The sequence below is a fragment of the Equus caballus genome, chromosome 6, assembly GCF_041296265.1.
Source record: "Equus caballus isolate H_3958 breed thoroughbred chromosome 6, TB-T2T, whole genome shotgun sequence".
Lineage (NCBI taxonomy): Eukaryota > Metazoa > Chordata > Mammalia > Perissodactyla > Equidae > Equus > Equus caballus.
The window spans coordinates 86,609,079-86,634,370 of NC_091689.1; the positions used below are offsets into that span (position 1 = coordinate 86,609,079).

Consider the following 25,292-nt stretch of genomic DNA (forward strand, 5'->3'; position numbering starts at 1 on the left):
CTGAATACCTTTCTGGAAGGTTACAGAGGATGAGGAGACAGAGTGAAGAAAACTTTTGAAGGACCCAGTGCTCCAACTCCATTATCAGCATCTGCTCTACTCCTTTACCTATTTCTTATTTTTACCATACTTGGGTAGAAAACCCTTACTGAATCTATAATCTCTCTCAAACTACAAAACAGAACTAATTCTCTCTGGTTCTGTTTTCAGATAGAGACAGAGGGCCAGCCCAGTGGCACAGCACATTCCGCTTTGGCGGCCCGGGGTTTGCCGGTTCGGATCCCAGAGGTGGACATGGCACCGCTTGGCAAGCCATGCTGTGATAGGCGTCCCACATATAAAGCAGAGGAAGATGGTCACAGATGTTAGCTCAGGACCAGTCTTCCTCAGCAAAAAGAGGAGGACTGGCAGCAGATGTTAGCTCAGGGCTAATCTTCCTCAAAGGAAAAAAAAAAAAAGATAGAGACAGTGTAGAGAGAGGAAAAGCTAGCCTCCAGATCAGGGCCTGGAAAAAAAAGGGAGGCAGGCAGAAGAGGCCAGAGGGAAGGAAAAGTTTAACCAGCCTTCCCTTGTGTTCATTTCTCAGTCTCAGAATGGCACAAAATCACAACAAATGGGAAATCTTTGGATCTGCTCTCCAAGGCACAGTTTTCCTTAAGTCCCTAAATTTAGGCCCCTGCCCTCCTCAGCGACCAAAGAGACTTTGTGGAAAGAGATTCTTGTTACAAGGGGATCAAACCATTACCTTTCTATTAATCACAAAAACAGGCAGAAGGTTTTAGTAGAAATGGGAACAAGAAATTACACCACAGCAACACAGAATCTGGACATGGTACCAAAGTCTTAAGGTGCCAGGCTCTTAAGTTTTGTTATTAAAAAAACAACCTTATATATAGATGTCCAGAAATAAAGATTAAGAGGAGAAACCCTACACTAATATATCCAAAAAGATTAAGTAGTAGGTCTCAGATCTATGTGAAACTTCAGATGCAAACAAGCAGCCTGCTTAGGGAGAGCCAAGCCTTTCTAAGTAGGAGGCTCAGCAAGGAAAGTGGATTTTAGTAACATCTAAGAAACATTGCCACTAAAACTGCAATAGTATACTTGTGTAACAGAAGACAAACTAGCACAAGGCTTGATTAGAAAGTAGAAGCCTCCAGTCCATTGTTTATGTTCCCAATGATCTAGGTATCAGTGCTTAACACCTCTGACATCCTGTCATGCTTTGAATCTCTACACTTCCTTCTAGCTCTGAGGGGTACCCAGCCCATCTCCTTTCCTGAACTGCATAACCAAAAGGGTCCCACATATTGGCTTCAGCTGAACCCAAACAATATGACACCAGGTCATATCTCAAAAACAGGGCCCTTCTGGACTGCAGAATAGGGACTCTGGATTCCATTCCGTAGTAGACCAGCGATCATTAGCCTTTATATATCTATCTTTTGCACCTCCTAAAACCCAGTGTTCTCCCTATTTTATCCCAGTGGATCATGCCAACTTTCTGAAGCAAAGATTCAGGGTGAAACTTGGCCTCTACATGGAGGATAAAGAGGTAAAGGATGCCTGTGAGTATGAGAGAAGGGAATAAATAGGCTTAAAGGGATAGACTCAATCGTTTTCCTTGTTCTCTCTTCTAGAGGATAAAGGCATTATGGCTAATGCCCTGTAACATTTGCCCCTGAAGCTCCCCTTATCTGGTCTAATCTGGCTCTAAGAACTCAAAGGAGCACCTAATAAAACACATTGTTCTCTTTTCTATTTTTTTTATTAACAAGCAAAATAATAATTAAAAAAACAACAACACAACAATAACAACCTTGAAGTTGAACAGCAATATGTCAAATTGCTGCTGGAGTTCATGGATGTACCTGGGGTACATGCTCCCTCACTGCCAGGCAGGACCTAGGCACATGACTGTGCATTTAGGTATGTATGTGACCAAGAGGAGTCAGAGAGATGGAAACCACTGAAGAACAGAAAGCATCAAGAGCTTTTCATCAGGCAATCCCAAAGCGCTCTGCTCTTTTCCTCTTCTTTGCCTGTAAGGAAGAAGCAAGAAGAAAAAAATTAGATTACAAGATAGCAGTGGCCTGGGTTCCTGGCTGCTTTAATCCAAACTCACATGGACTGTCACAAGGTCCAAGAAGGAGGGAAGGCCCAGGCTTTAGCTTGGCAGCCAGAGATTTCATTCCTGAATCTCTCTAGTTATCCGGTTAGAGCTGAGAAGTTTGGTAGGAAAGGAGGGTGAGGAAGGAAGAAGACTGTGCGGAGTGGGGGATGAGGGGAAGAGAAAGAGGAGAATAGTGGTAGAAAATGGAAAGATTCCTGAAGGAAAGAAGGCCACTCAGCCCTACCGCAAGTTAGTCTAGAAACAAAAGACTCTTAACAGGCTGGGGAAAGTCTTCTAGTCAGTGGTAAGATGAGAGATTTCAGAGGACAAAGCATTGACCAATGCTATTTCATAGAGAAAGTAAGCGGGATGCTCTTCTGGGTAGTCAAGCCCAAGCAGCAGCTTTTAATAGGCCTCCAAATCCACAGAGAGGCACATAAACCTTCAATGCTAACAGAATAAATGGAGTGGGGTGCCCCTAACGCGGATCTCTGAAGGGAGGCAACATTGGAGAGAGGGCACAAAATGGGAAGGGGGGAGAGGAAGACCTTTTTGTTCTGGGAGTGACTCACAAAACACCATTGAGTCCTTTATCCTCACTCCAACCACTGCCCCCAGCAAAGAAGAGACTTTTTCATTCCATTCACACAGGAGGTTTAATTCAGAATAAAAAGAAAAGATGAGTGCATACAACCTCAGCCCACTCCACCTGGATTACTGACACAATTCTTTGGAGTTGAATAAAAGTCATCTGGTTCATGTAAATTCCATCAGGCCCAGAAGTTACTACTCCCTTACATACACATACACTGACCCTGCCTTAAAAAGCCACTATTCCTTGCCACCCAACAAAATCCTCATCTGCCTTATCTTGGAGAGGCCAAATGTTCCAACTTAGTGAGCATGCCTGATTTAACAAGTTTCCTTGGCAAAGAGGGAGTAATTTTAACTAGAATTAAAACAAGCCTATGTTTATTTCTAGCTCATCCTGACAAGTCAGTAAGTAAGCAGATACTTACTTCCAACAGGTAATGCTTTATTCTAAATTAGTAGCACAAAGAATACAAACTCTTCTAGTTTTTTCCTAGTGGAGAGTGTAAACTGATCAGATTCTAAAATTTCCAGGGTTTATTTACAAGACTGACTCTGATATTTATTCATAAAGAGACTTTACAAGATTTTGAGAGTGTGTGAAGTAATAGGTTTTCAGAGGCTATCTCCAGAGGTAAATGGAAAGAAGTAAATTTGGATTAAATGGAAGAAAGAACATTCCAAATTCCTCACCATCCAAGAAGTTTCTATAATTCTAAACATACTCACTATTTCAACTGTTCTTTATGTACACTTCAGGTGACACACGGTCTCCATTACAGGTACTCTCAAATCAGCAAACCAATATTGTCTGCCAACGGTCTGAGTAGTCTGCCAATGCTCAGAGTCTCAGTGAATGCGAATTACTCTAGGGGAAGCTGGGATATGGATGAACACAAGCCTTACAGGAAATAGGGAAAAAAAGCCACCCTCTCATTTTGAGAAACTATTTGTAAATAAAGTGGTAAGAACAAGAAGTCTCATTTGAGTCCACTGTCCTATCCCAGAGGGGAGTTAGGCACAACTATACTTGTGTCTGGTTTGGACAAGGCCGTCATTAAATGATCAAAGAAATATGCCTAGCAGATGACCAGAGACATTGTTATCTACTGAATACTTATGACAGGCATTGTGTCAAGCATTTTACACAGACTCATCCCTTTTCACATAGAATCATTTCATGCTCAAAGTATCACTTAGAGGTAGATATTATTATCTCCACTTCCCAGATGATGAAACTGAGGCTCAGAAAAGTACCATAACTTCTAAGTAACATGGCAATACTAAGTGGTAGAGCTACTTTTCAAATCCAAGCTTATCTGATTCCAAACCTTATGCTCTTTCTTACTAAGCTAATCAGTTAGTTCTAACAGTGAATTAAGTATACTGATGGAATTCAGTGTGGCCACTTTATTCAAAAAACAGGTATCAAGCAAAGGACAAAAGATCTTGTCATTTGGGCACTTAAGAAGTAGGCCAGGGAAAGAAGTGTTTCTCCACTTAGGTCATTTACCCCCATTTCCCTTCAAGGGCTCTATGAAGCGTTTTAGGTATATTTTACCTCTGTATCCTCTGTGGTTCCTGTTCCAGCTGAACTTGTAACAATCCCAAATCGCTCCTTCCTCTTTTTCAGCTTCTCATCATCTTCAGACTGTTCAGGGACAAAGAAAAGGGTTGAAACAAGCTAGCCTCCATTCACAAGGTAAAATGGGAATGAAATTATAATTTATTGGTCACAGTATGCCAGCCAACCTTGTACCAAGAACTAAGGCTCACACAAACAGAAAAAACAGATAGGAAACTGAATAAGCTAGCATACAGCATGTTGTCCCCAGAATACCTAAAAACTTAATTTTAAGTCAGGCCTCGATACTCACACGACAAAAAACTGTAAGAAATACCCATAAAACAAATTTCTGTACTGAAGAAATTTTTGTAGTTCAGAGATAAGGAAAACTGAGGCTTTGGTGAATAATACCTGCAGAGAACAGGTTGGTAGAAGGCACCCAAACTCCTAGCTGAACATTACTTACAAGTTTCATTTACTTGCCAAGGAAAGGAAGGGGAAAGGGGCCAGAGAGGTGTTTCTGAAGAACTTAGAAAGAAAGCCAAGCATTATGAACACCCAAGCAAAGTTACAGAAGGCTCTGAATAGTCTGAAATGATTTTAAAATAAGAATAAGGTGAGTCAGGGGGCTGGCCCCGTGGCCGAGCGGTTAAGTTCGCGCGCTCCGCTGCAGGCGGCCCAGTGTTTCGTTGGTTTGAATCCTGGGCGCGGACATGACACTGCTCATCAAACCACGCTGAGGCAGCGTCCCACATGCCACAACTAGAAGGATCCACAACAAAGAATATACAACTATGTACCGGGGGGCTTTGGGGAGGAAAAAATTAAAAAAAAAATCTTAAAAAAAAAAAAAAAAAAAAAAAGAATAAGGTGAGTCAGGCACGGCAGTTAAGTGCGCACATTCCGATTCAGCAGCCTGGGGTTTGCCGGTTCAGATCCCAGGTGCGGACATGGCACTGCTCAGCACACCATGCTGTGGTGGGCATCCCACATATAAAGTAGAGGATGATGGGCATGGATGTTAGCTCAGGGCCAGTCTTCCTCAGCAAAACGGGGAGGATTGGCAGCAGTTAGCTCAGGGCTAATCTTCCTCAAATAATAATAATAATAATAATGTGAGTTAAGTAAACAGCTGCAGTCATCTCTCTAAGAGAGAGAAGCTCTGGACCCTTTCCAAGCATCCAAGAGATTCATGATGTCTGTCCTTAACTGGAGAGAGTATTTCAGCTTACTGTGAGTTGGAGGTGGCCATTCTCCTATAGCTGTTTTAAAGACTAAGCTACTGTTCACACCCAACACTGTTCAATGTAAAAGTCTCACGTATATTCCCATCAGACCTAAACCCTGCCACTTTATCCCACTTTACCAGTTATTTTCTCTTCGTCCATGTTCCCCCTATACCCAGTCACCAGTAATCAAAAGCCCAGTCCTAGGATTAGTAAACACCTAAAATCAGGTGGGCTCCATGGGTCTTTTTTCCTCCCAGAAAGATTATTCTACAACTTGGCACATCTAAACAAAGATCCTAGCCTCTCATATAGCTCAAGAGACCCTCTACTCCATGCACACATAACCACCCTCACCATGGGCCAGGACCGTTTCTTTGACTTTATTTACAAAAGGTAACCAACATAAAGTCAGGTCAAAAGAGTTCAAACAAACTTGAGTGAGATTTTGTGTGGTGCTCCTGAGCTGGATTGGTTTTTGTTTTTTTTTCTTTTTTGAGGAAGATTAGCCCTGGGCTAACTACTGCCAATCCTCCTCTTTCTGCTGAGGAAGACTGGCCCTGAGCTAACATCCACAACCATCTTCCTCTACTTTATATGTGGGGCGCCTACCACAGCGTGGCTTTTGCCAAGCGGTGTCATGTCCGCACCCAGGATCCGAACCGGCAAACCCCGGGCTAGCGAAAAGCAGAACGTGTGAACTTAACCGCTGCGCCACCAGGCCAGCCCCTGGACTGTTTTTAAACCCAAGGAGTTCATATTCCTGCAGTCTATGCCTCAAAAACCACAGAGTCAAAAGGAAAGTCAATCAAAGTCAAGAGACCTACAGAAACACAGGAATTTTTTAATCCTTCTACTCTCAACCCCAACCAGGGAGTTGCCTTTGTTCCTACAACCACAGGAGCCACCTCTTGGGCTGAAAGCAGGGCCGCTATGCAGCTTTCTGTGTTCAACTTGTTTAACTAGTGCAGCTCTCTGAACACAGTGGGCTGGACAACTTTCTTGGTCTTACTTTGGCTCCTTCAAATTGAGAAACATGTTCATTTTCTGCCCTTTGCTGCATCTGCCTTCCAGTAAGTAAGAAAGGAACTAGGAAAGGCTGGTGGCTATAAAGGATTGAAAAACCCCTACACATAACTTATCACTTATTCATAGTATACTACTAGAACAGAATATTGCCTACATAGTTTTTCTGCCTTTTTCATAACCACCAGCAAATCCACAGTGGGCACATAAATAATGTAATCTAAACTACTATAAACTGTTGAGCCAGGTTCCAAGAAAACAAGTATTCTTATCTTTAATAATCATAAAATAATGATGATAATATTATAGCCACTAACATTTGAAAGCTTACTATGCGCCAAGTACTGTATGAAATTCTTTACATGCAGTATCTCGTTTATTTCTTATAACAATCTTAAACATAGTAGGTACTATCACTAAATTAATTTCATAAATAAGAAAACTGAGGCTTAGCGAGATTAAGTAACTTGCTGAAAGTAGCATAAATGGTCTCAGAAATAGTAAATGGCAGAGCCAGGAATGGAACCCAGGACATTTTACTCAAGAACCCACTTTCCTAACTTTACCATCTCCTCAGGTATCTCACATAAGCATTTCTTTGGAAGAACAGTAGCAGAATGGAAGAAGTACTTTGCCAAGGGAAGAACTAGGACGCTTAGCTAAAAGTAGTCGTGAACTACTTCAATCACTTCCACATCACTCAAATAACTTGGGTCAATACTAGGATCTCAACCCCTTTCTACCAAACCATATACCTCCGCTTTATACCTCAATAGGGATCTAGGGAAAGGATTCCGGTTAGTAATCTTACACTAAAGATTTTCTCGATTGAATTTGTTTCTAATTTTGGCCAACTGGCTATTCCATCTGTTAAACTGTAATAAAAGAATTAGGAGGGATTCCAATGAACACAGGCCTCACTATATTTTTCCTTACCAAAGTCACTAGGAAAAGTTTTCTTCACTTTGTCTACCACCACACTAAGATAAAAGTGAGTAAGGAACATAAATGGAGACTTCAAAATGAGAACCTCTACAGAATACTCTAGATGAAATAACTCTAATTCACTAAGTCTCCAGGCCAAGCAAGAAACAGTTTTAGGAGGAATAAAAGGAGCATCCCATTTCCTTCCTGAGGAGAGGCAGGACTAGACCATATCTTGCTGAACTATCACTACATACTTTTTTTCATTCCATTCAGTGTCTCAGGCATACTTCAAGTTCAAATCACAGAGAGGAAGATGCTATTCCTGAAACCCAACCATTCTCTCAGCACAAACACTGTGGCCACTCCCTTCACAAATCTCATCACAAAGCCTATGCCCATGTGGAATGTGGGATAGCTTTTCCTCTGGTTCTCTATTTTGCTACATCCTAAAATGAGGAGTTTGACTTCTAAACTAAATTTCCTGACCTCAAAGGTGAGGAAAGAACACAGAGGAAAAGAAGAGAAAGGGATATACTTCTCTAGCCACTAAGGTTAGTATCAGAGATGTCCCCATAAGCTTCCTTTTTAAATTAGATCTCTGGTGCCTCTCCTGGAGATCCAGGCAGAGCATCTGCTCCAAATCTAGCAGGGGCTCTAGGGGAAAAAAAACAATACAGATTCTCCCCACCTCCCACCCCCTGCAAACAGCCTGCCCATCCCTCACCCGCAGAGACCAGTGAGGGTTTTATTTTGTGCATGCCCGCCCTTCCCTCCCCACCCAGCACTCCTCAGCTCCTCTCCTAAAGCTTCTTTCCTCCTTGCCCTGCAGGGAAAGTGCACAACAGGCCCAGTAAATCAACACGGTTCTAATGATCTCTCTCACTTGACCCTTCTAGCGTGACGGTGTCGCATGGAAACAAACGTACAATAAACTTCACTCCATCTTTAGCTCCTTGCTGACAGGTTTTGATTCATGGGATGGTGAGACCCATCTGAGGAAAATTACCTCGATCAAAACGCATCTCTCTCTGCATTCATCAGGCCAATGCTCCCTCAGGCCATGCTCAAGTGCACAAATGGGGTTATGCATCTGCAGGCAGCACTGACCCCTCTAGCTCAGTGTTATATGCATTTGCAAACCTTCCCTTCTTCATCCCTCCCCAACTTCCTTCCCACAAACTTTCGGCCATTAACAAATCTTTCTTCTTCCCATGCATGCTCCTGTATGGGAAGGACACTGTTGGAATCTGAAGTGCCCTTATTTCCTATCAAGTGAAAACTCCTCAAAACACACAACTTGCCTTCCAAATCAGAGGAGAAACCTGCCCTCACTAAGTAAACACAGGCAGCGGATGCTCAGATTACCTGCAGACTTCACTTAGCCCATGCTCTCACTCAAGCTTTCAACAGCAAGCCAACTAACAGACTGATGCCCATAATTTCAGCATACATAATCTCCATGCCTTGTTTTTCTTTTTTAAAGCGCACTGATAAAATGAGAAAGAACTGTATGGAAGAGGAGAGAGCCCATACAAAAAACACAGGACAGAAAGCATGAAGTATATTTAATAAAGCCAAATATCCCCATGAATCACCATCACTGCATTTTCTATCATGGAATAAGGTAGTTCCAAACTGAGCCCTTCAGAAGACATCTTCCACTTTTCAAAATTCACTTTTCTCCTTTTTTCCCTTTCATATTTGGAAAATCCTCAGGCAATGTAAAGAAAATGATACCTGCTGAGGGAAAAGACTGAGACATTCAAGGCTCCCCCAAGGTATATATTACATGTGTGACAGTGCTTAGTACCTAGGAACTGTCATATAGGTATTCAATAAATATTAGCTATAATTTTTATTGCAACATTCCTTCTGGTACTTGAAACAAAGCCTAAGACCACCAACAAAATTTTGAAGCTAACGATGCATTCGTTCTTCTTCTACATTGGAAGTGAAGTCACCTAAAGCTGGTAAGAATCAGACCCATTACCAAGGCAACAAGGAAATTCCCTTTAGCTCAAGACAAATGAGCATTTGGACAGACGACTAAATTTACAGTTAAAGTGCGGCAGAAAAGTAATAGGACAAACCACTCTTCTCCGCCAGGTACTATTAACCATCTTCTCTTTCTGGGACCCTAAAAAAATTTATGCGGCCAGATATTACTGATTTCATCATCCCTAATAATTAATGACTACAAAAAAAGACATCTATACAAGGTAATATCTGAGGGAACTGAGCAAGGATTCAATCTCTCACTGTAGACCAATCCCAAGTACTCTCAAGGCCCTTGAGGAATTGCTTTCACTGAATTACATGACATCAGTTTCTATCAACATTTTCAATAACACTGAAACCATGTAATTAATCCATTCATCCACTAGTCATTCAAATAACCACTGAGTGTCTACTTTGGGTCAGGCACTATTCTGGCAGTGAGAATAGAGAAAGGAATAAGACAAAGATCCTTAACCTCATGGGGCTTATGAATTCACAACTGAGTTACTGTAAAAATGTATACCATTGTTCACTACATTACTGTTTTATGAGGACCCATAGGGAAATTTTCTTTCTGGACCCCAGACCCAAAATAATTATGCTTTTGCTGAGCAACTTGTTAGTTTTTACCTTTTTTTTTTTTTTAAAGATTTTATTTTTTTACTTTTTCTCCCCAAAGCCCCCCCCCCGGTACATAGTAGTATATTCTTTGTTGTGGTATGTGGGACGCTGCCTCAGCGTGGTGTGATGAGCAGTGCCATGTCCGCGCCCAGGATTCGAACCAACGAAACACTGGGCCGCCTGCAGCGGAGCGCGCAAACCCAACCACTCGGCCAAACCTTGAGTGAGAGCATGGGCTAAAAAACCAGCCCTAGTTTTTACCTTTTGAACCTTGTGAATCACTGTAAACAGCACAACTGTGTTTTCCTCCTTCTACTGACTGCTATGAAGCTTGGAGCCAAATGTGTGTGGCCTGTCTCTGACAAATGGTTTTGAAAATATTTCTATTAGAAAGGAGAGGCCAAGAGCACTGAAGGTGAAACAGAAACAGGAGATCCAGAGACAGAGCTCCAAGACCTAGATCCTGAGGTAGAAGCTTAGAAGACGAGATGAAGTGCACTTAGTTACAGAGTTGCTGCTGGTCCCCTAAGAACTCATTCCCCTCTGGGCTGGTCCCATGGTGTTCAGTGTGGTCTGCTTCAGCAGCCCAGGTTCACGGGTTCAGATCCCAGGCGTGGACCTACACTACTTGTCAGTCATGCTGTGGCAGCAACCCACAGATAAAATGGAGGAAGATGACAAGAATGTTAGCTCAGGGCTAATCTTCCTCAATCAAAAAAAGGACTGGCAACAGGTGTTAGCTCAGGGCTAATCTTCCAAAGCCAAAAAGAAAGAAAAAGAAAAGGAAAGGAAAAAAAAAAACCTTATTCCTCTCTACATACAACAGGATTAATTAAAGAATACATCAGTGCCCCAAGAAAGAAAAAAAGAGGGGAAGGAGATACCAGGTTATAACTAGAAATTTTAAATTAAGGGCTCTTGTCAATGGTTTCCATGGCACATACACTATAGCCAGGAATTAAATCCCAAATGGAAGATCAGCTGCAACAATTCGTAGACTGAATATCATAGGTGCTTCCTAAAGTGACTGCCTTTTTTTACAGCAAAGAGTAGTATCAAAGATAAGATCTTTACCCAAAATGCAGTTCTAGCTTTATCATCTTCCAAACTCAACTTGCATCTTCAAGATTCAAATTCAAAAGAATATTTTTCAAAACTTACCAGTTTTACTCTGAATACAACAAAGAATACTGCTCCAAGCTTAGTGTGCTAGGGTTATTTGCTCTGCCAAAAGGAGTCCGCTTTGATTTAATTAGCGCCCCATGGGCTGTGTGTTAAAAGCATTCACCTCTTCAATCTTATTACGAGCGCCACTCTGGATCATAAAGAGAAACTAGGAGAAACAAAAACAGTGACCCAAATGTAACCCAAGCTTATTTAAGGAATTTGAACTCAGTAATTCCCAAAACACAAAGCAAGAGTATTTACTGAATTCAAATGAGAGATATCCTTACTATTCTAAGAGGAGACCAAAACAACGAACCAAGCCAGGCATTTTTCCTGGTCAGTGCGACAAGCTCACTCACTCATCATCCCTCCTTTCACCATGTATGAGAAGCAGAAATTCCAATCTATTCAGTCAGCGATATCCTTACAAGTTACAAAGGGGCACTTCAGGGAAGCTCAGGTACTGCTGTGAGTTGGAGCTGGCCAATCTCCTACAGCTGTTTTAAAGACTGAGCTATTGTTCACATCCAACACTGTACAATGTGAGTCTCATATATATTCCCATCAGGACCTAAACCCTGCCACTTTATTTACCCCACTTTAACAGTTCTCAGAAGTCTTTTCCTTGGAGCGACAGAAGAGAGGATGACAGTGAGCTAAGATGGTCACATTTTACAAAAATAACAAATACCTGTCCCCTTTTGTAAATGAATTACCATACTATGATGTTAACAGTTCTCAGCCCAATCTGATTTTCCAAGGGAATGTAAGGTAATAGTGAGGCAAAAAGGAAAAGAGGGAGCATTATGGTCACTTTCCTGACTCTCACTGCCACGTGACTGATGGCAGGATGAAAAGCAGAGCCTGGGGGCTTTCAGGCGATGGTAGATTAATAATGACATGGCCTTGACTTCCCAGAGGTAAAGGTTATGAAACACTCCAGGGTAAGTGGGCTTCCAATTTCATACTCTCAGGGTGAATGACAGCAACTGATGGTTTTTCTCTCAGAAACACTTCAATGCTTAAACACACAGCTGTCACCTCCCTGCCCCAGTTTCTGAACATCATCTGAACATGTTTATTCCCGAGTCTTTATCCCAACCAAACCACAGAATATGGGGTGGTCCTAAAAACCAACACACAGAGCCTAAGAAGCAATATTTAACGGCCAAAGACTGGACCTGCAAAGGGTACACCATCGTAGCACATACACAGTAGAGATACTTCCACACTCCCACACATATACACATAAGACACCTCCCGATACAACCACCTTACCTCTTCTCAACAATCTTTCAACAGTGAAATTAGAATCAGTTTTCTAGTACCAGAAAGGTGCCAGGAACTTTAAAGCTACATCAGAAAGCGAGACCACCAGGAACTGTATCTCCTCTTATCCTTAGAGGATTTGAAGCTCCAAAACACAGCTCAGAACCAAACACTCTTCTGAGTTACTAGCTCCCATCACTTTTTCTTTCTCTTGTCCAAATCAAGCTGTTTCCCCAACCCCCACTTCCTCTCCAACCCCAGAGGAGGTCGTTTCGGTCTTGCTCTAGCCGATTGTAGGACAAAGCAAGGCAGGTGGAGGAAATGAAGGCTTCACACTTGAGACCCCCGGAAACCAAGTTTCTATTAAAAGTCCCCACCTCCTTCCCTTAAAAGCCAGGAAGCTGCTGCTTTTAAGGATAAGCGATGCAGAGGTTGGCAGAAACATCAAGAAGTCAGCAGAGGGAAGCTAAAAACTTTTGAGGGGAGGTGAAAGCTATCTTAGCCAAAATACATAAAGAATGAAGGACAACAGTTACCTGAGCAATGAGAAATTTACAATGAGCATCAGGAAAACAGATTCTTTTCACCTGTAATATTTTAAATTGCATATTTCTGGGTTCACCCCAACCTAATAACTCTGAATCTCAAAAGGAACCGCCTGGGAGCTTTATTTTAAAAAGGGTCCCCTAGCAACGCTTATGTGCAGCTATAGTTGAGAACAACTGCAAACAGCTTTGAGAAAAGTATAAACCAAAAAATATCTATCTATCTATATATTTTTTTCCTCATCAAATCCAAATAAGGCTGCTACTCCACTCCAATTTCCTCCAAAAGGCATTAGGGGCCTTCCAAAAATGCTTGCGCTTCCTACAAACAGGGTATCTCAGCTGTAGGGATGTGAACAACAAATGAAAGCTATGAAGGAATCACAGCTGGCTCTAAGGAACACACCTGTCTTGCTGCCTTCCTAGAATTCAAACAGAGGGACAGAGAGACTCTTTCACCCAACAAATTCAATACAGGAAGGACATGCCAAAACAAGACCAGGGAACACCCTCAGGTATGTGGGGGAAAGACGGAGGCAATAGGTTCAAGCACACAAAGGTATTTTTTTCTACAGAACTGATACAGATGAAGAGGGGGAATATTAGTAAAGTGAAGAACAGACAGGTTTTGTCTAAAGGCTCATGTGTTTTGCTTGTTCATTTAGAGTGCTAAAGAGGTCCATCACATAAGGCCTCATCTTATAACTGTTCATTTCCAGTTGCTCTTCCTTCTCAATCATCTTATACCTAAGCATGAGCATGGAAGTAAAAATCCAATAACCGTCTCCTCTACTCTATACCTCAATAAACTCCTCACTCAACAAATATTTTCTAAAATCCAGACACCAAGAATTTCAAACATAACCTCCCTCTCAATAACACATCTTCACTGCTGGGGATTTAAAAGGTCAATATTTGATATGAACTCCAATGTGGCACACCCTGAAAATATATTTCTATTTCTGTCCTAAGAATCTGCTCTGGGGATGAGAAGGCAGGATTTGGTTAAAATACTATTTTTAAAAACGTGAGAAAAGAGTAGCAAAGGAAAGGGAGGGGAGGAAAGGAGTTAATATTTTCTAGCTCTTAACAAGAGACCTCAGATTTTATTAAAAATAGGGCCTTAGCTAGTTTGCAAAGCACCAAGTATCCCCCTATACCTCATCCCCACCTCCATCTCCAAAATACTATAGGATTTTATCTGACCTGCTTCAGCTATCAGACATGAAAAGCAACTTGGCTATTTTGGTGAGTACATAAGAAAATGAACTATCATATAATCATTAAACCTTACTTGAACCCATATGTACTTTTAAAAATAAAATGCTACCTCCCCTTATCGACATCAGCCCAAAGAACAGTATTTACTCAAGTGTTAGCCTCTCAAGTAGTAGTAAAATACATCTCAAACATTCCTATACTGCTACAACTCTCACATCATGAGGAGCCTTTGAACACCGAAATTTCCTACCCACCACCCCAAAAAAACCACACCAAAACCAAAAACACCCCACACTTTTTCCTTCCATATAGATTGCGAAGACTGAGTAGACTTGGGATTCAGAGGGTTAGCTCACATTTCACCATAGCCAGGGAGAGTATCTGGGAGTGATCAGACAGATAATTGCTCTGCTTAGAAAAGCCAGGGCAGCTACTGGTCACCCCAAAATTAGACATACGACTAGACATACAATCTGATATAATGTGTTTTACAGGTAGATTTTAAAAATTATTTATCTCATGTACTAAGAACAGCACTTTTTTTTTAAACTGATACTCAGAGAATGGTCCCACCCCAAGAACTTGGCTGGCAAAAACTGAAGGTATTTAAAAGTAAAACAGACTCAACAGAATCCAGCATTCCCCTCCTTTTCCAAGCTGTGTTTACTCTTGGGGCAAAGACTACACGGGGACCACAGAGAGGTATAAAACTTGTTTTTTATCAAAGTCATCAGTTCTGACATGTTAGAGGAAGGAATGCACAGACATTAGTCGGGGTGGGGTACCGAGCAGGGGAGACAGAAAAGAGAGTGAGTTTTCCCTTACTACAAACTTTCTTACCTCTAGTTCTTTGGATTCAAACTCACTGAATGAAATCAGAGATAGAAAAATAAAATGAAAAGGTATAAGATCCTAGTGGTCTTAATCATACACTTCAGGGAAGTATAACTATCAGAAACTTCTCAAAGATCCAATTTATAGTCAACAGGGCAAAACACCAGCATAAATGCTGACATAGCATCAAAAATTTCATCTTGCTTCCCCAAATGTTTAAAGCCTTTCTTCTTAAAGTGTTCAATTTATATTCCTAACATTTCTTATCCAATTTTTTCCTCATATATAGCTAGGTAAAAAGTCTATGTTTGAGGGTTAGGGTGTAGTGGGAGGGCAGAAGAAGTTGAGCAAAAAAACCCTGACTCCTATTTCTCTAGTTAAAATTAGAATAGATTTTCAAGAGCCATGGGCAGGAGAGAGAAAAATTCCATTCTGCCTCTTTGCTCTTCCAAATTCCTATAGCCAAGTGGTTCAACAGCAGTTGAATGGCAAACATAATGACATCATTGATTGGAACCATAATAGAAGGGAGTGAGAAGAGCGGGTGGGGGGAAAGTGGGAAGGGAGGGAGGTGAAGATGTATTTGTGTTACAGACAAAAGACAAGTTCTGTTCCTCAGCAGGGACAAATGAAGAACCAGATGAGGGGATAAACTGAGGTCAGAGAGTTTCCCCTATTGTTTCCTCTTTAAACAGCTCCTTCACCACTCCCTCAATGTTTGTTCCAACGGGCGGGTGTAGAAACAGCAGTATATGTGTTTTATCTTGGAAGGGGAGAGGCAGAAGAAAAAAATGCCAAATATTTACTTTCAAATTATTATGAATTAGAAAGGGATTTAAAGGAATGGTTAAATTTTGGTTGGGCCCTAAAATGCTCCAAGAAATGGTGAAGACTATGTGGGGTTGGGTCTTGGCTTTTCCTGAAATTCATACTCTTTGATAGCCATGCTCAATTGCTATCTCTGTCTACTACATATATAACCCATTCTTATCTTCTTTTCTTGTTGGTTAATGTAAGTTAAAAGAATATAATTTTTCAAGTGGAAGAAGCATTTTTGGGAAAAATGACAATCTAGGATGAAGGGAAGGGAAATTCCCCCGAAAGCCCTCGATCAATGAAATACAATGACTAAGAGGATCTACACTGAAGTTTTTCCATGTATAATCCTACTATCTGCATTTTTCTTGGTCTCATGGGACCCCATGAGAAAGGGGCATAGAGATTAAGTGCTGCACTTGGCCTAGGTACTGCTACTTGAGTATATTTGGATGGAAAAGAACCCAAATCTACTCAGCAGGCTACCTTTCCAACTTATCCTGAGGTCTATATCTTCTACCACTACCCCTTAAAAAAATATTCTAACAAACTCCTTATGGTTCCTCAGGTTCTTACAGTTCCATGTTGGCAATGTCCTATGCATGGCCCCACAGTTCTTCCTTTGGAAAAGGTTTGTATACACATACCTAAACTCTCTAACAAATCCCAATTACAGACCCTCTGAGAAGGCTGGTGACCAACTTCTAAATCCACAGCATGAACTTCCTTCTCTCCACATTCTAACAGTTAACCTCTATACCAAAACTCACTACTGAAGGGGAGGAACAAACAAATATTTCTTCATTTATTTCAGATGGTGGAAGGGAATCTAGATAGAATCAACAGGCTTTCCAGAATAGAGTGAATGGAGACCAGCCTGCCATCAGTTAGCCATAACAAAATTTGTATGCTAAGAGACATTGGTGTCCTGCTGTGCTTGGACTTGACATTTTGTCTCAGCTTCCTTTCTGCTATCTCAACACATTCATTAACAAGCTCCTCAAAAACAAGGCAAGTCCAATATCTCTCTCACTCTGAAGTGGTTCATCCCCAATCAACGGCAAGCAAAAATATCTAATTATACAAAAGGCTCACGAAACTAATCACTGCAGCGACCCAAGAATCTTCTAGCTATCAGGCTCAACAACAAGAAGATGGTCAGTGGAGGAATATTTAGTTTGTTTTCAACCTTTTTATAGTCTGACACTGTAACACAGACCACAACCATCAGGGAAGAAAACTGTCAAAAATTACAAACCTTGGAAAAGTAGCCTTCAGGGGTTACAGGCTTTAAAACAACTCATGATGACAGTTACTTATATGAAAAGCTACAAGTAGGGAAAACCCAGCAATATTCTAGTAGAGAAGTTAGGAAGATGTACTAAGGTCAATAGCAATACAAATGCCTGTATTTTCTACTACTAATCAAGACTCGAGAAGCAGTAACACATGCCCCTCACATTCTCAGGGAGGGAGAAGAGTATAAACCACACCCAGTTTTCTGCTTAGTGCCTAGGCCTTTTTTTTTTTTTTTTTCCAATACTTAACCTAGCTGGATTTCCTGTAACTTCCTGAAATACCAAGTTTCACTTTCCCAGATGTGCCAACACTGAGGGTGGGGGAGAAGCTCACCCAAATAAGCTACATTAGTTAACACTACAATTCTAAGCCCAGACTTAGTTTTTTACCAAAACTAATGTCCTATGGCCATCACATATTAACTGAGCTGGTTTCCTATCTAGTGCCTCTATCCGTCTCTCATTCCTTTCAGAGATGAGTTTCCTACGTGCCAGGCCAAGTCCTGTCCTTCGCCAACAGGACTGACTCAAATACTACTTCTCTTGGGAGGCAGGAAAAACTAACTTGACACAGAAAAAAAACGACCAGTCAAGCACAAGACTGAAAACCTAGCTGGTGATCAATCAGAACCAACCAGGCAGAGGTTATTTATCTGGGTTTTGTTTTGTTTGAGGGGGTGGGAGGTTTCTCAGCCCACAGTCACCATTAGGTTTATATGAGAAAAGGCATGCCATTCTATCCTCAAAAAGTCCAAAGAGTTGCAGGGGACAATTTACAGCCTCTCGTGTAAAAAATGTCTATAAATGCCAGTGCCATTCTTTGCCCTGTCACTTCCCATTATCCTAAACCAACAAGATTCTATTCACTAAGACTTGAGCTGGAAACATGAACGGACAAGTCCTTCTTGGGCAAGGGGAAAGGGGGAAGATGATTGAGCGGGGGAGGGATGCCAGATTTCTTTAAGTTTCTGTATACTGCCCAATGTGTATAGTATACTAGTGGAGCTGAAAACTGAAATATATGAGCAGTCATGCAAAAGTCAGCTTAGGAAGAACAGCAGAAATTTGGTATGTTCCTATTTGTAATATGCTCATATTAATATAAATCTAAAATATGAAGAGGAAATGATCAGATTGCGACAGTTAAAAAAATTAATCAGTCATAAACATTAATGATCCATGGCTCACTTCCTCTCACACACTTTCTCTGTTTATCATATACACTGGTCTGTAGTGGAATCTACCAAAGATAAATCAGCAAGCAATCAGGGCTTTAAGCTGGATCAAGCAAACACAAACCTTGTACAACAGAGATGACAGGAAGTAGGTTTCTCATTGCCCTTTTTAGGATACTAGAATTAAGAAGACGTAACTCCACGCTACCTACTAACCTCCACTATTTGCACCATATGTAACTGAATGAGATCTGTGCCTAGATAATTGTAAAACTTAAAGACAGGCAACCAAATTATATAGGAGGAAGCTGTATTGGAACCCAGGATCATAGGATGAGAGAGACAGAAGTGTGCTGATCTGGCTGTTCCATAAATACAAACTTAATCATGTCACTAACCTTGGCCAACCAAATACTAGGTAGCAAATCATCTCTGGTAGACAGAGGACAGTTAAACACAAGACTCTGAGCCAGGCAACTCTTACTGAGAATGTAGCAGCCAGTTGTAATTTCAAGATTTGGGTCTAGAGCACCAAATTCCAGAAAAAAAAGTTACTTGGGAAAAAAAAGAACATTTCCTTTTCTTATCTCTTACTCCCTTTCCTCAATTTCTGTCCTTTCACAGATTCACTCTGAAACTATTTGTATTCTACAAGTAGTAAAAAATTCTAGACTACAGAAACAGTGGTCCAAATATGTGGTCTGACAAAGGATTTCTATGCTACTCTCAAGTGTGAAAGCTGTGAGGGAGACAAAAGCTAGACTCGAGTTATCCAATACACATATGGCTATTTAAATTTAAATTAATTAAAAATTCAGTTCCTTAGCCACATAGCTACATTTCAAGTGATCAATAACCACAGGTGGCTTTTGACTATTGTATTCGATAATAGAGATTATTCAATAGAACAATATTCTTTAGAATATTCTAATTCTAAATTCTAATATTTAGAATTTAGATATTCTTTAGAATCATCACAGAAAGTTCTATTAGTGTGGTCTAGACAGCAAAATGTCAGCATTTCTGTGACATTTTAATGGTTTATGGGGCAAATCAGAGCAAACTGTTGAAATTAGGATGATTCTGAAAATCAGGATTTATGATCAATGTAAATGGAACCTATACTCAGAGGACATCTAAAATTTCAAGTAATTTAACACCGATGTGACACTCTTATTATATTTTACGAAAGTACCCCTCTGCAATGAATCAGAAAATTTTAGGAACTAGTCTTTTGCCATAGAATTTGAGAAACACTACTCTAGAACATATTATGACAATGAATTGGTATCAGAGAACAGAGCTCACAGAGTTCTGCCAATTACCATTATCTGATTACAACCCTTCAGAGATTTAAAATGTGAACTGAAATCTTATCAATGATGAACTAAAACACAGAAGTTAATTGACTCAATTAAAGTCACAAAGCCAGCTAGTCAACAGAACTCTAACTCAAGAAGGAAGAAAACTAACATATTTATTGAGGGTCAAAGTGTCCCTGTTAGGTAATTTCAAATATACAATTATTTATTCTTCACAAACATGGTGTTGTTTTATAGATGGGGACCAAAGAAGTTTAGTAATTTGCTCAGTCACAAAGTTAATAAATGTATCTCTTCACGTTTTACTCAGCCTCCTGTGGATTAAAAATGAAAACAAGTCAAATATGGAGAAAGATTCGAGAGCAGGGAGAGAAAAGGCTGATATCCCTGTAATGAAATGCTCTCAAAAAAACTCAGGTGGACAGTACATAGTGAGGGACAAATTCTCCTCAGGAATGTGTCCATACGAGCTAGGGAGGAGATTATGGTGTTCAATTTTGTTAATTTTGATGGAACAAACAAATACATACAATTCCCTAGAGGAGTGAAGTTATTATAGCTGACATTCTCAGACACCTAGTCCTCATATACAAAAGGAGATAGATGAGAACCAAGGCCACAGATCCAAGGCACCCTTCCCCTTGGCCATCTAGCAAAACACAAATGACTTTTGGTTTATAATAATTCTTCCCAATTATGTGAAATACGGTTTAAGAATCACACACTCTGCCTACCTCTCAACTCCTAATTTTTCTAAAATTTCACATAAACCAGTAAATACTCCTATTGAACAACTATGGTCTCAGCATCAAGCTGGGACACAGACTTGATGTTATATTTCTGGTAAACATCAAAAATGCTAACATAGGGTCTGGCGCCGTGGCAGAGTGGTTAAGTTCGCGCACTCCACTTCAGCGGCCCAGGGTTTCATCGATTCGGATCCTGGGCGGGGACCTGGCACTGCTCATCAGACCATGCTGAGATGGCATCCCACACAGCACAACCAGAGGAACTCACAACTAGAATATACAACTATGTACTGAGGGGCTTTGGGGAGAGCGAAAAAAAAGATTGGCAAGTTGTTAGCTCAGGTGCCAATCTTAAAAAAAAAAAAAGGTAACCTAGGGCCCTGTCCTGTGGCCGGGTGTTTAAAGTTTCACGTGCGGGCCAGCCCCGTGGTACAGCAGTTAAGTTCGCAAGTTCCACTTCTCAGCGGCTGGGGGTTCGCCAGTTCGGATCCCAGACTGCAGACATGGCACCACTTGGCACGCCATGCTGTGGTAGGCGTCCCACGTATAAAGTGGAGGAAGATGGGCACATATGTTAGCTCAGGGCCAGTCTGCCTCAGCAAAAAGAGGAGGATTGGCAGTAGTTAGCTCAGGGCTCAACTTCCTCAAAAAAAAATAAAATAAAATAAAGTTCCACGTGCTCCGCTTCAGTGGCAAGGGTTAGCAGGCTTGGATCCCCGCCATGGACTTACTCCACTCACCAACTACGCTGTGGGGGTGTCCCACATACAAAAAAAAAAAAAAATAGAGGAAGATTGGCACAGATGTTAGCTCAGGGCTAATCCTCCTAAAGCAAAAAATAAAATAAAAAGAGGAGGATTGGCAACAGATGTTAGCTCAGGGCAAATCTTTCTCAGGGAAAAAAAAAGGAACCTAAAGGGAAAGAAGGTGGAGCATAGTTGTGTGCAAGGTTATCAGTCCCATAGGGGCACAACAAGTGGTTACTTTTTAGAGCTCAGGTTTCTTTCCTGAGCAAAAACAACCAGTCAGTTCAGTTTTTTCCAATGGATTTCCAGAAAGCTAAATGTTTCCATATTCAAGTGGGAAATGATTTTTTTTAAATGATCAGTTTTTCCAGTTTGAAATAGTCTTCCCTTAACCCTGCCACCACTTCAACAACCCAGAAACATGATCTCAATCTCATAGAAGAAAAATTATGAAACTATCTGCTCTAGGCAAACAGGAGAATCCTTAGCATTTTCTCCAACATGCATAGCAAAACTCCAAACATAACAATGCCCTGTAGAGCTGATCAGCCCACAGAGTATGGTGTCACCAAAGCCATCTTGCTTAATAAACTAAACAGTATCAGTTAGGAGAGACACAGAAAGAATGAAATAACTTTCTCATTTTTGTTCTTCCAAACTTTGTTTCCAGGTACCCTTGACCTAAAGACAGGACCATCTTCTCCTGATTATTTAATTTCTATTATGCCTATATCAGAAGTTAAAGCAGATGTAACAAGTTTTAACGTCACTGAATTCAACATCTTAAGCAAGAGAAATACAGATCATGCTCTTGGGCTGGCCCAGTGGTGCAGCGGTTAAGTGCACACGTTCTGCTTCGGCAGCCCGGGGTTCATAGGTTCAGATCCCGGGTGCAGACATGGCACCGCTTGGCATGCCATGCTGTGGTAGGCGTCCCACATATAAAGTAGAGGAAGATGGGCATGGATGTTGGCTCAGGGCTAATCTTCCTCAAAAAAAAAAAAAGATCATGCTCTAACAGCCTGGGTGGAAGCTATGAAAACAATCTGCAGAAAAAAACAATTAGCTTTGTGAAACAATTCCTGTAGTATAATCAATAGTCAGTGAGAGGAGGTGATAGTCAAAGGACTGTGTGAAATGAAGTGCTGAGTAGCCAGCTATATACTCAGGACAGTCAGTTCCAGCCTATGTAGCCCCCAAGCTGCTCTAATGTTGCAAAAACAGTATCTTACCTTTCTGGAGATTGAAGAGACATTCAAACCAAATCTTTGAGCTCTTTCCTTTAGCTTATCCAGGTTAACCTATAAAAACACAAGCGGAAAAAAAGACTCATATTAGAAAAAACCAAAACAGATAATATGGTCGAGATAGAAACTATGGTCCAAAGCTAAGAGTTCAAATAAGCCTATAACATCAAAGATACCCTATGTGCCAAATTAGGAAACTAGGCAGCATCCATCCATGCCGCTAATTATTAAAGGCCTCTTCTGGAATGCAGTGAAAGATTCAGCCCTGCCTCCTTCATTCATCAAAGGTGGCAAGAGCATCACGAGGGCTTAAGATCAAAGTAGGCCAAACACCACTTGAAAAAGCAAACAAATGTCTAAATCATCACCTCCAAACAAGTCCATCATTCACAGCTCAAAATCATTAATTCCTATATATAGTCTAAATAGTTCTTAACTCTATCTCCTACCAAAGAGAAACTATCACTGCCGCTCTCCTTTCTTCACAAGACATATGTACCAGCAGTACCCAACTCAATTTTCTCCCTTCCTTTTTCTAGGAAGCCTTGATATATAAGACTTATTATCATACAATTATTTGGGACACTTTCATTGTTACTACCACTACTACTAATATTTCACCTTCACTTACAATATGAACTGTAACTTGAAGGGCAGGATTTCATAAAGCTGACCATATTTCACCACATTTGTTTCCATTTTCTGAACATGCCAATTAGTCACAATGGTCCAGAAGGTGTCTTATTCTACTAGTCTTTATTCTCTTGATATTATATTTAACAGGTAGTGTTGAAAAAGACCCATATCCACAAATAGAGCTCGTAAGTTGCTCCCACAAATTCTTTTGTGATAATTAGGAATTAGACATTATCCAAAGCCAGTGGACAAGGCCTCTAATACCATAAAACAAAGAGTTATATGGATTGTCCTGCAGCTAACAAAGTCTATGCATTTTTTCAAGAGGAGTGGTAGGAAGATGTCTATAGCGACTTTGAATATGCAGCAATTTTCCTGACTTCTCAGTACCTCGAATAATTCTTTTTATTCAGGACATAAAACAGTGTACTGAAGACAGTGACCAAACTCATATGATCTCAGAGTTTCCTCTGATCTGGGGAGGAGGAGTCTCTAACTTTAAAACTAACCATACAGAGTTAAGATTTGGCTCTCAAGGATATAAAAAAATATTTCTTACCATAGGCTTGGTGTCAGATGACAGGCCTAAAGAAGCAAATAAAAAAAGTTTTATTTAATATTTTTAAAAGTAACAGAGGAAGTTGACAGTCTTCAAATCAAATTAGACAGCACAGAAATAGTATATAGGACAAATGTCCTTTCTCAGATGATGAGAAAGAAAAGGCAGAGACTGCATCTAGAGATCATGTCTGCATTCACTGCTGATGGAACATAAAATGGTGCAGCCACTTTGGAAAATAGTTTGGCAGTTCCTCAAAAAGTTAAACACAGAGTAAAGTCTTCCTTTGAACAAGATTTAAAGAGTACTTTATTTAACAGCTGTCTTTGGTATATATGAGCTGTGCCTTTTAAATCTGTTAAGGAATACCCTCTAAAAAACTTAAAAAAAAAGAAAAAGAAAAAAGTTAAACAGAGAGTTACCATATAATGGTAGTCATATAATTACTATAGCAATTTCACTCCACTCCTAGGTATATATCCAAGAGAAATGAAAACATACATCCACACAAAAATATTGTGTATGAATGTTCACAGTAGCATTATCCATAATAGCCAAAAAGTGAAAAAACCCCAAATGTCCACCAACTGACAAAGGGACAGATAACATGTGGTACATCTACACAATAGAATATTGTATCATCCAACAGTAAAAAGAAATGAAAATACATGCTACAACATGGATGAACCCTGAATATAGTATGCTAAGTAAACGAAGCCAGTCACAAAAGACCACATAGTGTATGATTTCATTTATATGAAGGCAAATTTATATATAGAGAAAAAAATTAGTGGTTGCTTGCGGGGGAAGGGGAAGGGAATGGAAAATAACTGCTAATGGGTATAGGGTTTCTTTTTGGGGTAACGAATAGGTCCTAAATTTAGACTGTGATGATGGTTGCACACCCCCATGAATATATTAAAACAAAAACCACTGAATTTTATACTTTAAATGGATGAATTGTACAGTATATGAATTATATCTCAATAAAGCTGTTGAAAAAAAGAAAGGGAGCGGGCTGGCCCCATGGCCAAGTGGTTAAGTTTGCACGCTCCACTGTAGCAGCCCAGGGTTTCGCTGATTCGAATCCTGGGCACCAACGTAGCACTGCTTGGCAAGCCATGCTGTGGTAGGTGTTCCACGTATAAAGTAGAGGAAGATGGGCATGGATGTTAGCCCAGGGCCAGCCTTCCTCAGCAAAAAGAGGACAATTGGCAGTAGTTAGCTCAGGGCTAATCTTCCTTCAAAAAAAAAAAAAAAAAAAAAAAGGAGCGACAGACAGACATCACATCTAGGCAAAAGAGCAGAGCTACTATCAAAATGAGTTATCACAACCTATGTGCTAGAACTGTTAGGAGTTTTTATGTTCTCACTCATAAAACAATACAATTGGCCCTCCATATCCATGAGTTTCCTATTCACAGATATGGAGGGCCACGGAGGGCCACATATATTCATTGTTCAGACTATGCCATTTTACATAAGGGACTTGAGCATCCAGGAATTTTGGTATTCACAGGGGTTCCTGGAACCAATCCCCCAGGAAACTGAGGGATGACTCTTCTCCCTTTTAAATGTCGTCAAATTCTATACTTTCTAGAGCTACTCTGAAGTTCTAGGATGTCAGAATTATATGAAT

The 25,292-nt window shown here is 40.6% G+C and overlaps 1 protein-coding gene across 1 annotated transcript in view; it reads right to left on the reverse strand.

Moving 5' to 3' along the window:
* Positions 1 to 1,760: 1,760 nt before the first annotated feature.
* SARNP (SAP domain containing ribonucleoprotein) overlaps positions 1,761 to 25,292 on the reverse strand; it is a 41,339-nt gene continuing 17,807 nt past the window's right edge. Inside the window, exons 8-11 of the mRNA NM_001309411.1 lie at positions 23,654 to 23,679; positions 22,444 to 22,512; positions 4,266 to 4,355; positions 1,761 to 2,042 (exon numbers count right to left, since the gene is read on the reverse strand). Of these exons, the coding sequence (NP_001296340.1) occupies positions 2,001 to 2,042; positions 4,266 to 4,355; positions 22,444 to 22,512; positions 23,654 to 23,679 (227 nt within the window). The 3' untranslated portion in view covers positions 1,761 to 2,000. The remainder of the gene's footprint in view (positions 2,043 to 4,265; positions 4,356 to 22,443; positions 22,513 to 23,653; positions 23,680 to 25,292) is intronic.